Raw genomic sequence first — 14,320 nt, forward strand, 5'->3', positions numbered from 1 at the left:
GCTGGTCAAGCTCAGCAGCTGCGGCTCTGGTGCCCGCGAACCCCCCGAGCCCGGGCCTGTTACGGGGACCCAGCAGCATGCACGCTGCACGCGCCCAGCCCCTGGCCAATCGTGTCTGGGCTGGCTGCCCAGCTGGTGCAATCCCGTGGGCGGCCCCGGAGTGGGGGCAGCAGGCCCCAGCCCCCCCCGTCCCGCTCGGGTCCAGCAGGGGAACGAACGGGCCTGGACTGCCGATGCCTCCGCCCCGGGGCCGCCGCGGGATTGCACCAGCTGGGCAGCAGCCCAGACGCGACTGGCCAGGGGCTGGGCACAGCGTGCGCGCTGCTAGGTCCCCACAACAAGCCCAGGCTCAGGGGGTTCGCGGGCACCAGAGCCGCAGCCGCCGAGCGCCATGGTCACTTCCTCCCCCCGCGGCAGTGGGAGCTGCAGCAGCGCCTGCTCCCGAGTCCCGCTGCCCAGGTGGGGAGAACAGCCGCCGCCTGGCTCCGCGGGCCGCCCCCCTACTCTCCCTCCAGGTACCGCCTGATTGAGTCCTGCCTGCGCTCGGGGCCAGGCCGGACTCTCACTCACCTCGGCCCCGCGCTCCCCCTGCATCTCCAGGCCTCCCTCCAGCGCTTGTGGAGGGAGGAGGAATGGCGTGCTTGGGGAAGAGGCGGGGATTTGGGGAGGGAGCCAATGGGGGCGGAGTCGGGGCTGGGGCGTGCGGGCTCCGGAGCCTTTGCTTGTTTGTCCAGTGTCCCGACCTAACATTGGTCGGGACGCGGGACAAGCAAGCAAATATCAGGACAGTCCCGATAAAATCGGGACGTCTGGTCACCCTAATAGAACATGAGCTGGCCCAGACTGTGGTCCTTCAGGAAGCAGTTCAAATCTTTGCAATCAAGAAGGCACGGAAAGCACCACTTTGATTATTCAAAGAGCTAAAAATGCCAGTGTTTACTATACAGACAAGAAAAGTTACATTTGCTGTTCAGGCGTTTGAAAGTTAAGTGTTACTTAAAATTTTTGAAGAAGCCATTTTAAGTTGTTAGTTCTCCTTTATTGGGGTAGGTAGCAGAGCAGTACCATGAGAAGAGTAGACCAGGGAAAAGGCAGAATTGAGAACTTTTAAAGTTTTGGCCCAAGCGAGGGGTTATGGGGGTGTCATTTGAGCTCCTCGCCTCATGTGCCAAACTGTTCTGGGCCGACCCAGACTCTCCCCGCTTTGCTTCCTAGGCAGGGCAACTACTGTTCTGCACACAGCCAGGCAGGCGAGGCACTGCGGCTGGCTGGTGGGTGTTTGCGGTGGCTCAGAGACCTGCGAGGGGCTGGCCCAGGGCAGCTGAGTGACAGGCGGCTAAGAAAGGGGGCAGGGCGGGGCGGGGAGCGAGGGGGCGAAGGAACTCGTGTCGGAGCGAGCAAGTCCTGCCCAGCTGTTTGCGAAGTTTTAAGATTTCCTGTTTCCCTCGCGGCGCTGAAGCGAAGCGGAGTGAGTCAGCCCGGCCGCGCGGAGTCCCGGAGCAGCCTGCCCAGCCACAGCTGCCGCCGCGGCCTCGCCTCTCTCCCCGGCCGGCCCGGGGTGCAGCCCTCACCCCCCCACCCCCCCCGTCAGCAGAGGAGCCCGACTTCTTGCTTCGGCTTCCTATGCGGAGCGGGCTAGACCATGAGCCGGGATCGCCTCCGGAGCCTGTGGCTGCTGCACGCTTGCTCGTGTTGGGCGCTCGTAGGCAGCACCATCCCCCCTCAGCCGCGGGGCTCAGGTAAGTCGCGGTCTCGTCCCCCCTTCCCCTTCTTTGTCGGGGCGGCGGCAGAGGGGGTCCCCCCCTCCAGGCGGCTGTGCAAGGGGCGATGCCGTTCGCTTGACAGCTGCAGGCAGCAGGGGAGCGGCGCTGCGAGCCCACGGGTGCCGGCTGGAGCTGCGAAGTTCGGGTGCCCGCTGGAAAGGGGCTCGCTGGAGAGGCTGGGCGGGTCGGGGCTCAACCGAGAAGCTGGCAGGAAGCGCGCGGGGGGTTGCTCTGAGCCGAGCCTAGCCCGGGCCCCGTGGAAAGCGTAGTTCGGAAGTTGGCTACTGTCTGTCCTGGAGTTATCGGGCAGGGCGCAGCTGCCCCGGCGTGCAGCTGCAGCAGCCTCCGCACCTGGCCCCATGGTGAGATCCGGGTGCTGGTGCCCCTCCGCTCTGCCTCAGCAAAGGGGGTTGGGGGCCCTCTTCGCGGGAGCAAAGCGCCCCCCCCCCCATCTTGCTTCTCGGGCTGTGTGTGGCAGTTGTTAGTTTTGATTAGGATTGACCCGCTCACCTGTGTGCTGCCCTCTGAGGATGAAAAGCGCTCCTCTGAGCCCGAGGCGGCATTGTTGTTCTAGGAACCTGACACCTGGGATGCAGGTAAAGGGGATTCAGAAAGTGGCACTCAAACTAAATGACTTAATCTTAGATCCTATTAAGGTCCCCAGAGTATTATTTGTCTCTGTGTGTGCTGGAGCCTGTCTGTATCCCTGATTTGCTCCCTGTCCCACACGTGGGCCTTGCCATGGGTCTAGCTCTATGTAAACTGATCTTGCAGCAGCGTCTTAAAAGATATTGTTTTTTTTTTCTTTTTTTGTACAGTCACTGCATGTAACTGAGAATTAAGCACTGGTTGTGAGCAATTGCACCGAGAACTCTCATTTAATTTCCTGCCATTGCAGGGGCCTTGGGCATTGGTGGTACTTCGGTCTCTCCTGTACTCTGCATGTGCACACACAGTGTAGTCTCCTGAGGACTGAAGTGCTTTGGCCTTAATATAGGGGTATCTGAGTGAAATATAATGGTCTGTGATATACAAGAGATCAGACCAGATGAACTGATGGACCTTTTTGGCCTTAAACTCTCTGAAACTTCAGGCATTCCTTCAGTATTCAAAGCATTCCTAAAAGTTAATTCCTGGCTTGTTTGGTTTTTCATTACACTTCACATCCCTGTGTTGGGAATTTTTAATTGCACTGTACATCCCTGGTTATTTTTAAAGCCATGGCTCATATTACTACTATTAATATATCTATGTACATTGTGCAAAGAGAGAGCAAAGTGCCTTGCAAACTTATGTGAAAACAAGGTTCCCTGGTCTGAAAAACTTGCAAACTGGGGATCTAATCCCACAAACACTTATCCCCGTGAGATCTCACCAGGACTACTCACATGTGTAAAGTTACATCTGTAAGTGTCTAGAGGATTAGGCTCTAGAACATATTATTGAAACCTATTTTTTTTTTATTGTATTGTAGGGAAACCTGTGTATAGTACACTCAAATATTATAAAAACAATCCTGCTCCTGTTAAAGCCAGTAGCAACATTTTTCTTGAGCTTCTAGTCAAATTCTACTAGCCTATTCTAATTTGTTTTACACCACTCAGATTCCACTGATGACTGTGGAGTTATGATCAACTGACACTGGTGTAAAAGAGCAGAACTAACTCCTGCCTGATTCTTCACTGCCTTGCACCTAGTGTAGCTATTTGCACCTATGCAAAGTGGGTGTAAAATGGGCTTGATTCTGATCTGTAGCCGAGGCACTCTCAACTCAGCGGAGTCTGTGGAGTCAAAAGCAGGGCCAGCTCCAGGGTTTTTGCCGCCCCAAGCAGCCTTCCCCTCCTCCCCCCCAAAAGCCGCAATCGCGATCTGCGGCACTTTGGCGGGAGGTCCTTCACTTCGAGCGGGAGTGAGGGACCCCCTGCCGAATTGCCGCCGAATACCTGGACGTGCCGCCCCTCTCCAGAGTGGCCGCCCCAAGCACCTGCTTGCTAAGCTGGTGCCTGGAGCTGGCCCTGGTCAAAAGCTTTGCAACTCTTGGGCCTATCTGGAGCTCTTCTTGGCATCTAGCATAATTTAGGGTATTCTTGAGGCTACACTTCAGTTATCCCCATTTTTGGGGCCATTCTGGCAGTTGCAGATCACTGGAAGGGAGACGAATGTTGAGAATATTACCTTTTCCCAGGAACAACTCCTACAGAGAGGGCCAGGACCATAAAGGCAGCATAGCCAGCTCTGTGTTAGCTCTCACCACCCAGGGGTTCCTCCACACTAGGGGAATCCTCAACTGAGCAGATCCCATGGTGTCAGCAGCTTTGCGCCTCCATAGCAGTGCAGATCAGGTGGGATGCAGCTGAGTATCTGGCTCGATTTGTACAGCTGTAAATAACAACATGGCATTTTTAATGCAAAGCAGTGGAGAATCAGTCCCTCCGTGGTGAAATAGAAAATCTGTTTAAGCCCTGCCTTGAAAGAGTCAGTGCCCTTGGCTTTCGTCTAGGTTGCTTAATAAGTTTTAGGCCTCAAATCTGGTCAGGGGTATAGTGTAAATTCTACTAGATAGCAGAAGGAGAATTGACAAGTTCTTGTCAGCAAGAATAAAAATTAAAAGTGGATAGTGTTTAATAAATAAATTAATTAATGGAGATATCCCATCTCCTAGAACTGGAAGGGACCTTGAAAGGTCATCGAGTCCAGTCCCCTGCCTTCACTAGCAGGACCAATTTTGATTTTGCCCCAGATCCTTAAGTGGCCCCCTCAAGGATTGAATTTACAACCCTGGGTTTAGCAGGCCAATGCTCAAACCACTGAGCTATCCCTCCTCCCAAGGGTTTACTTGAACAAGCCTAATCCTGGAGGATGGAAATAGTCCAAAATAAATTAGAAATAATGTTTTTATCTATACGTTATTCAGCTAGTCCCTTTTGACTTTCAGTTTCATTACAAGGTCAATGGGATTAAGAGTTACTATAAGAAATTAAGGGCCCAATCCTGCAAACAATTTACTTCTGAGCATTTTGTTTATTATGTGAATAGTCTGGTTGAAGTTCCTGCTTAGGTGAGATGGGTGTTGCAGCTATGTCAGAGTGCAAAGGGACTATTTGTTGTAGTGAATGAGACACTCCATACTAAATGTTTGCATGAGTGGGCTCTAAGTGATGAAAACAAAATTTTCAATGAGTATTTTTCTTGGGTGTATTTTCTGGTACATAGACAGGACAACAGAACTGATATCAGTTAAATGTAGCACCCTCTTATCACCCACTGTCTGAAACTGTGCAACTGTAAGTAATACATGAAATTTACGTCTGACAAAAAGCTACATACAGAAAAACAGACTATTTCAAACATAGTAGAACAATGAAACATTTTTTTTCTAATTAGGGGCCATTGTGTGTGCGCTTAATTCCATCTCTATTTGTGATAGTTTTTAATTGTGCTTAAATTCTATTAACTTTGGTAGGATTTAGCAATCCTTAAAGTTAAGCATGGGTTTAAAGTGAAGTCTCAGTTCAGATGCTTTCCTGAGTCAGGCCTAATATTACTTTGGTTACAGTACAACAAAGTTTAGCTACAGTCCTAAATTGCAAGAAACAGTGGCATTTGAACGAAAAAGACTAATTGCTAGGGTTTTTTTTTTTTTTTTTTTACTTCTGTCTGTATGTTTTCTAACGATCCCAGTTCCTTCATCTTTGTCTTCTTGTAATTGCAGTTTGTTGTTATAATTTTATCTGAGTTTTCTGTAACATCCCAGCTCCTCCCTTTATATTGATATTAGAGCCAATTTCGCCCCTGGAATGATTGTTGAGGAAATTTTTTTTGCCCAAATAGCTGGCAGTTAGGGATGGATGCCAGCAGGAAAAGCTAAGTTACCCTGATTAGAATGGTCTTCTTTCATTTGTTCCTCTTCTCTTTTTGGGATGAGTGGCATCATTAAGAATGAATGGAGTTTCTAGTCTGTTTCATATCATAATAAAAATAAACTGTTATATTGTATATAATAAACCATAGTTATTTAGAACTAGTCCCCAGTGTTCATGAGTCCAGTTCTTCACACACTTGACTGAGAGTAGGTCAAGAGCAACTCCATTGAAATAATGGAGTCATTCTAATGCGATACTGGTGTGTGTGAGAGGAGAATTGGGCTCAGTCCTCCACAGGTGCAGCCAGATGGGTTGAGTGCAAGGGTAGATGCACCTCTGTAACACACAGGAGCATCTGACTCCTGGTATTTAAAGCATTTTTTATTTTAAACCTTCCACACCAAGGATTAATATTTTGCATTTAACTCACAAGCTAACTTGAAACTATAGGTATTAGAACGCTATCTCCCCCGCAGACAAACCACTTTTATCAAAGGACTCTCTCTTTTGCCCTTCCCAGAAGCACCACATCCTTGAGACAACACACCCAGCAGCTCTCATCTACCTTTACTGCACTGTGTGTTACGTTATGAGCATGATTGAGAGTAGAATGCTCACTTTTCACAGGTGCAAATGATTACATAAGGTACCAGCTGGTGGTGAATCAGGCCCATCATGTTTGTGAAGTCATGTAAATACTTATATTAGCTGGGATGGGGTGGTGGGGTATCTGCACACATTTTTTTTGTTAGGACTTACATGATAATATCTAGAGTTCAATTGATTTTTAACATGGATATTGTGTGTCATCATAATGGCTCCAAGATTATTATTTTTTTATTATTACTCTGTGTTACAGCAACAGCTTGAGATCCCAACTGAAAGCGGTGCCCCATTATTCTAGGCATTGTACAACCACATAGTAAGGGATGGTCCCTACCCCCAAACAGATATTCTAAGTGTACACTGACATCAAATAATACAACGTAACAGTCCTTTCAGAGCCTTTGCATTGTGTGACCCTAATATACTATTATAATTTATTATTTGTATTGCTGTAGTGAAGAGAAATATTTTAAAGCACCAGAGCACTATGTTCTATTAATATATGCTTTGCACTTAGAGAATGCTTTTCCTCTGTACATTTCAAAATGTTTTTATAAAAGTAGTTAAGCACCAATATCCTGATTTTTTTTTTTTTTTAAAGAGGGGGAAACTGAGACATTGAGAAGTTAAAGTGTGATCCTAATTTGGAAAGTATCTGTAAACATGACATTGTAGTATAACTGTTTTATTGACTCTCAGCAAATTCCAGATCAAATTTGCGCTCTGTGTGTGTGTGTGTATATAGATATGCTTATATATATATATATAAAATAGCCACTGCCACAAGTTCAACCTGTGATTTGTAAGTCAAGCTGTGCTCTTTCTAGTTTATGCATTGTCACCAAGATAGAGGTTCTGAAAGATAATTTCTGCCCTATTACACCTGTACAATCCCACTGAGGCATTGTACTGTTGTAACTGAAGGCATAATTTGGCTCTGCAATTGAACTGAATTAAAAATTCTGTTGATGCAGGTGCCAAAATAAAATCCATCTCACTCTCCCATGACTGTATTGCCTCTTCCAAGGAGTAAAAAGGAAGATATATTTATTTTTTGTTAGAAAAGCGAGTGAATTTGACAGAATACACCCAGAGACCAGGTCTGTTAAGTAGGAAGGTGTCATTTTTCAAAGCAACTTGCCTAGTAAAGACACAGTATGGCTCTTACATGCATAGGGCACATTAATAGATACCTTGGAAAACTAGCCTTTGTGCAAGCAAAGTACATCTAGGGCCAGGTCCTCATCTGGCATAAATCAGCATAACTCTATTGAAGACAATGAAGCTACACTGATTTATATCAACTGAGGATCTGCCCCACAGAATTAATAACTGGCAACTGTGAGTTATGAGGCTCTAATTCCCTTGAGCAGACCTTTGTGATATCATCTCTTACAAGAGCCAAAATGATATGGTTCTCTTTCCCAGAACAAGAAAGTAATTTGGCTGCAACGTTTGGGACTCCCTGGAGCCTAGAGAGTAATGATTTCAGGAGGCCATGGGAAGAGGGAAGTTCCAGAATTCCAGAATGCTGGGACATGATCAAAGGTATGATTAAGGCTTTTAACTTGGGCAGAACCAAGGGGAGAAAGGGGAATAGGCAGAAAGGGAGCTGTGCTAAGCAAAATACTTTAATAGTATTTTACATTAATATAATACCTTTCATTCCTCTTAGGGCCTGTCTATACTGCAGCTGGGAGTGAGCTTCCCAGCCCAGGTAGATAGACTTGTGCTAGTGGGGCTTGCGCTAGCATGCTAAATATTAGCTGTACAGATGTTGCCGCACCGGGAGAGGCTCAGGCAAGCCACCTGAGCTCAGAACCCCGTAGTAGGGTGAACTTGAACTCAGGTGGCTAGCTTGAGCCTCACCTGATGTGGCAGTGGTCACGCTGCTATTTTTAGTGCACTAGCGCAAACCTCACTACTGAAATATATCTACCAGGGGTTGGAGGCTCTTTCCCAGCTGCCATGTAGTCATACTTATGGACTTCAGCGGGAGCTGAAATCACTTAATGCCTAGCAAGACTGGCCCTTATATTTTTTTTATGCCTGTGAAAAAGAAATCTCTATCCACCAACTTCCACAGTATCTGTTTGTGAATTTTAGGTTTGGAGTACATCTGAAGCCATCATAATAATAATGCTTAGCCTTTTCCCCCTTAGATCTTGAAATGCTTGTTGGTATGTCTATGTATTTTATTTGCATTTTAAAAAAATAGATGTATGGAGAGGGAAATATGATATGGTATAGTTAGTACTTTTTCACTTAGTTTTTTCTCAAATTGCCCAGTCTCTTATAATATTCCTTGGGTGGACAGAAATTGCTCCAAGTTTGCAATTTTAAGGCTGATGTTGACAGTGTTCAAAGTACGGTAATTTTGCTTCCATTCATTCTGGAGTTAGTAATTAGCCCAGAGTAGCACTTCTCTGTTGTTTTGAGTAAGGCATTACACGACTACAGGGCGACTTTTTTTTTATTTGGCCCAAAATGTGCAGCATTATAAAAATATACAAAATTTAAGAACATGTTTCTTCTTTGTTTTCAGTGATTACATTGAAATTGCCCCCCCTTTTCTCTGGGAACATATTATAAAAGCCCTTATTCCCAACTTGGCTCCATGGAAATCTTAAAGATAAACTATCTTGCAGCATGGCTGTAGGTGTCTTGATGCCAGACACCCCGCTGCCTGGTGAAAACCCCATATGATGGGTCCATGATCAGAGAAGGAAATCTTTGAGATTTACCTTGTGGATTTTTCTTGAACCATCCCCTCTATGGGAGGGATACGGTGGGCTGTGGATTTTGGACACCACAGCTTCATCAACCGCATTGATCATGATCAGGAATACCGTAATACATGAGGATGGAGAAGAGCTGTCATGCAGAGGTGGCTGCTGCTCCACTGTCTTGTTTACCTCCCATTGGTTGGCTCGCAGCCCAAGCCAAAAGAATTTCCCTCCTCTTCATATTTCCACAAGGAAATCCAAAGCTCTGCAGGGGACAGTGCTATGGAGCACAGCGCCTGCCCTGCAGCAACTCCTTCCTCCTCCACCCCTTCAACCTTAAGGAACTCCATCAGTGTGGATCTCTGATGGGAGGCGTCCCTGTTGGCCAAAGGAGGGAAGGATGGTGCCATGGCAGTGACATTCTCCTACTTCCCCAAGGAAATGGGGTGATGTATGTGGCTGGATGGCCCCTCCATGTGTGTCAGTTTGGGTTCAAAGGGAGTCTTGAGCAAAGTAATTCTTCCAACAGAATTTCTGGATGAGAACCCCAAGGCCATCAGTAAGCCCAGTCAGTCTTGCATTGTTTCTCCTCTCCTATACTGTGCCAAGTTAAACAAGACACAGGACAAATCTGTTTCCCCAGTTAAGAGCTTCCATGTGTTATGAGCCATCAAGGAGCAGTGATGGTGCAAGGTGGCCCCGTCTTGTGTTACTTGACTGTTTTATGGTCTAGCTCTTTTCTATCATGGCTGTTTTGATGGTTATTGTATTGTGCAAGCTGAGTTGTACTTCCTCTAAGTTTGCTATTTTTGTACATGTGAAGTGCAGTGTGTTTTGTCACATGTGCTTACCAATGGTGTCAAACTGGAAACCCTGGTCTCTGTCCTGGTTGGTGAAGGTTGGGGGTGAATGCTATAAGCAGATGATTGTTCATTTGCAATCATTATAAAGTATCTTAACCTTCAAAGCTAATGTTGATACATCTCTACTACTACCACTCACCACATGCATCAAGGTAGAAGAAACTGGCATCTACATTTCCCTCCCCATCCCCCCACAGCTGTAGTCTGGCATGGACCGTACCCACCAAGATAACTGTCTTCCTTCCCATAAAATGTGAAATTTATTTTAAAAAAGTGTGCATTTTGTGCTCATTAAGTGGAGGAACAGATAACTTGGACTAGGAAAGAACAGTGCATACCCCCAGTGGCGCTGGAACCCTTTAAATAGTGGAGGTGCTGAAAGCCAGCCCCCTTACCGCTGTCCACGCCCCTCCCCCCAACTGGGTCTGGGAGCAGTGCTGTGTCTCTGGGAGGGGGGGCTGCGCCCAGACAGGGGTGAGGGGGCAAAGGCTGGGGGTGGGCACTGGGCACAGGGCCAGTAGCAGAGTAGACACTCAATATGGATTGTGTAGAGAATCACTGAAGTAGACAAGCAGCCGTTCCAATGATTGGAAGCTGAAGCTAGATGAATTCAGAATAGAAATGTGCAATTTTTTTTTTAAAACAGTGAAGGTAATTAACCGTTAGAACAACCTATCTAGAGACTTGATAGATTTTCTATTAGGGTTACCATATCTCATAAATAAAAAAAGAGGACCCTCCACGGGTCCTGGCCCCGCCCATTTCCCCACCCTCTAGCCCCGCCCAACTCCGCCCCTTCTCCACCCTAACTCCGCCCCCTCCTCCCTCCCACTCCCAGACAGGGGGAAAGGGCTGCCCCAGTGCTACCAGCTTCACGGTTTCCCGGGCAGCCCCCAGACCCTGCGCCCCCAGCCGGAGCTTCCCCAGCGCAGCTGGAGCCCGGGAGGGGAAGCGCCCTGCCGGGGGCGCAGGGTCTGGAGGCTGCCCAGCAAACCGTGAAGCCGGTAGCGCTCGGGCTTTGGGCAGCCCCTATGCCTCCGGACCCTGCGCCCCCAGCCGGGCACTTCCCCTCCGGGGCTCCGGCGGCTCTGCGTAACTTACACTGTATAAGTTACACAGAGCCGAAGAGGAGCAGAGCCCCCGCGGCTGGAGGCTCTGCTCCTCTTAGGCTCTGTTTAAGAGCCAGGCTGCCCCGGCGCTACCGGCTTCGGGCAGCCCCCGTGCCTCCGGACCCTGCGCCTAGGGTGACCAGATGTCCCGATTTTATAGGGACAGTCCCGATTTTTGGGTCTTTTTCTTATATAGGTTTCTATTACCCCCCCCACACACACACACACCACCTGTCCCGATTTTTCACACTTGCTGTCTGGTCACCCTACCTGCGCCGCTGGAGCCCGGGAGGGGAAGTGCCCAGCTGGGGGCGCAGGGTCCGGAGGCAAGGGGGCTGCCCGAAGCCAGTAGCTCTCGGGCAGCCCGGCTCTTAAACAGAGCCGAAGAGTCGGGGAGGAGCAGAGCCGCCATTTTCCCGGACATGTTCGGCTTTTTGGCAATTCCCCCCCGGACGGGGGTTTGACTGCCAAAAAGCCGGACATGTCCGGGAAAAAGAGGACGTATGGTAACCCTATTTTCTATCATTTGAAATCTTTAAATCAAGACTGGTTATCTTCTTAAAATGTAAACAATGGCTCAAACAGAAATTGTGGCCTTGATGCAGAAACTGCTGGGTGAACTCCTATCCTGAGTTATACCGGAGGTCAGACTAGATCAATGATCCTTTCGGGCCTTACATCCTGTGAATCATCAGGTATTTGTTTAGCAACAAAAACTGGTTTTACTTGTGTCCTAAATCAGAATTTGGATTCGTGTCTCCAGAAGCAACAAAGAGTTAAGTCACTCTGCTGACTAACCCCTTGAAAGGACATTTCATACATATATAGGCTATACAATTTTGCATCCATGGAATTTTAAAAATGTATCCTTTCCCATGGAAAATTTTTTTGTTTAAATTATCATGTTGTTGAATTTGGAAAGCTTAGACATTCGTTGTTTTTAAGAACGTTCTGTTAAATGCATGTTCTAAGTGAATGTAGTGTTTGTGAAAAGTGCCAGATTGACCGCTCCAGAGAGTCAACTCCTATTGTTACTGTACACATACAGTATAGGCAGTAATATCAGAGCATGTTTCCCCACATTGTGATTTGCCCTGACATTAAACAGGTTTTTCAGCTTTCATGTCCATTTAATGCCTCCCTCCCCTATGGCTATCAGTTGAGATGGTGTTTTTGTGATCGTATCATTAGTCCACTATGAACTTTATGGAGACTGTCAAGTAATTTCACGTAGGCCACCAAACAGCTTAGAAAAAGTTCTCAGTTTCTCATAGACTTTAAGTCCAGAAAGGACCATCATGATCATCTAGTCTGACCTCTCGCACATTGTAGGCCACAGAACCTCCCCCAGCCTCTCCTGTAATAGAACTATAACCTCTGGCTGAGTTACTGAAGTCCTCGAATCATGATTTAAAGACTTCAGGTTACAGAGAAGCCACCATTTACACTAGTTTAAACCAGCAAGTGACCCAGGCCCCATGTTGCAGATGAAGGTGAACCCCCCCACTCCTCCCCGGGTCTTTGCTAATCTGACCCAGGGGGAAATTCCTTCCTGACTCCGCATGTGGCGATCAGTTAAACCTTGATCATGTTGGCAAGACCCACCAGGGAAAGAATTCTCTGTTGTAACTCCAAGCCCTCCCCCTCTAGTGTCTCATCGTTGGCCATTGGAGATATTTGCTGCTAGCAGTTGCAGATTGGCTACATGCCATTGTAGGCAGTCTGTCATACCATCACCTCCATAAACTTGTCAAGCTCAGACTTGAAGCCAGTTAGGTTTTTTTCCTCACTGCTCCCCTTGGAAGGCTGTTCCAGAGCTTCACCCCTCTTATGGTTAGAAACCTTCATTTAATTTCAAGCCTAAACTTAATGAGGGCCAGTTTATATCCATTTATTCTTTTGTCCACATTGGCACTTAACTTAAATGACTCTTCTCTCTCCCTAGTATTTATACCTCTGATGTATTTGTAGAGAACAATCGTATCTTCCATCAGCCTTCTTTTTTTGGTTAGGCTAAACAAGCCAAGCTCTTTGAGTCTTCTCTCATAAGGTAGGTTTTCCATTCCTCAGATCATACTAGTAGCCATTCTCTGCACTGTTCCAGTTTGAATTCATCTCTCTTAAATGTGGGAGACCAGAATTGCACACAGTATTCCAGATGTCTCACCAATGCCTTGTATAATGGTGCTAACACTTCTCTATCTCTACTGATGCATCCTACGACTTCATTGGTCTTTTTCATGGCTGCATCACATTGGCAGTTCTTGTTGTTAGTCCCTAAATGCATTCTCAGATCACCTTTTTTCCTTTCTTAAAAATAGGAACTATATTAGCAATTCTCCAGTCATAGAGTATGACCCCCCCGAGTTTACAGATTCATTAAAAAGCCTTGCTATTGGACTTTCAATTTCATGTGCCAGTTCCTTTAATATTCTTGGATGGGGACTAACCAGGCCCCCAGAATTAATCGCATGAAGCTGTTTGAGTTTGACTTCCACCTTGGATGTGGTAATTACTACTCCCATATCCTCATTCTCATTAGCCACTCTGCCATTACCCCTAAGATCTTCATTAGCCTTATTAAAACCTGAGGCAAAGTATTTGTTTAGGTGTTGGGCAATGCCCAGATTATCTTTAATCTCCACTCCATCTTCAGTGTTTAGTGGTCCCACTTCTTCTTTCCTTGTTTTCTTTTTATTTATATGGCTATAGAACCTTTTACTGTTGGTTTTAATTTCCTTTGAAAGGTCCAACACTGCTTGGCTTTTGGCAGTTCTCACTTTCCTCCTGCACTTTCTGACCTACAAGAGGTAGCTTTCTTTATTAATCTGTCCCATCTTCCATTCCTTGTAGGCTTTTTGCTTAATCATCTGTTTGAGATGGTTGCTCACCCAGCTTGATCTGCAACCCTTCCCCACAATATTTTTCCTCTTGCTTGGGATTCAGGCTTCAGATAGTTTCTGCAACTTTGACTTAAGGATCTGAATGTGGAGGAGGCTTGGAATTACATTGAGTTCTTCAATCCAGTCCACTTCCCTAACTAATTCCCTTATTATTATTATTATTTTAATAGTTTGCCCTTTTGAAATTAAGGACCCTAGTTGCAGATTTTTTTTTTAATCCTTTCATTTAGTTTAAACTGAATTAGCTCATGGTCACTCAAACCAAGCTTGTCCCCTACAACTAATTCTTACATGAAGTCCTTACTATTCACCAATACCAAATCTAAAATGGCATCACCTCTTGTTGGTTTGGCAACTGCTTGGTGAAGAAATCTGTCAGCTATGATCTCCAGGAAAATCTGGGCCCTACTATTATTAGTAGCACTTATCCTCCAATCTGTATCTAAGAATGTAGTCTCCAATAATCACACAATTCCCAGTAGCATTT

General features: G+C 46.7%; 1 protein-coding gene across 15 annotated transcripts in view; it reads left to right on the plus strand.

Moving 5' to 3' along the window:
* The first annotated feature begins 1,346 nt into the window (after nucleotides 1-1,346).
* Nucleotides 1,347-14,320, plus strand: part of TGFBR2 (transforming growth factor beta receptor 2) — a 78,186-nt gene continuing 65,212 nt past the window's right edge. For 3 of the 15 annotated variants that reach the window (XM_065583530.1, XM_065583535.1, XM_065583528.1), the window contains exon 1: nucleotides 1,439-1,739. Coding sequence is in view for 4 of the 15 variants with exons in the window: in XM_065583528.1 (XP_065439600.1) it covers nucleotides 1,643-1,739 (97 nt within the window). In the remaining 11 variants the exon portion in view is untranslated. Of the gene's footprint in view, nucleotides 1,740-7,660; nucleotides 7,781-14,320 lie in introns of all 15 variants that reach the window. The other 12 variants (XM_065583533.1, XM_065583532.1, XM_065583531.1 and 9 more) reach the window with 10 other exon arrangements.

This window comes from Chrysemys picta, chromosome 2 (assembly GCF_011386835.1).
Source record: "Chrysemys picta bellii isolate R12L10 chromosome 2, ASM1138683v2, whole genome shotgun sequence".
Taxonomy (NCBI): Eukaryota; Metazoa; Chordata; order Testudines; family Emydidae; genus Chrysemys; species Chrysemys picta.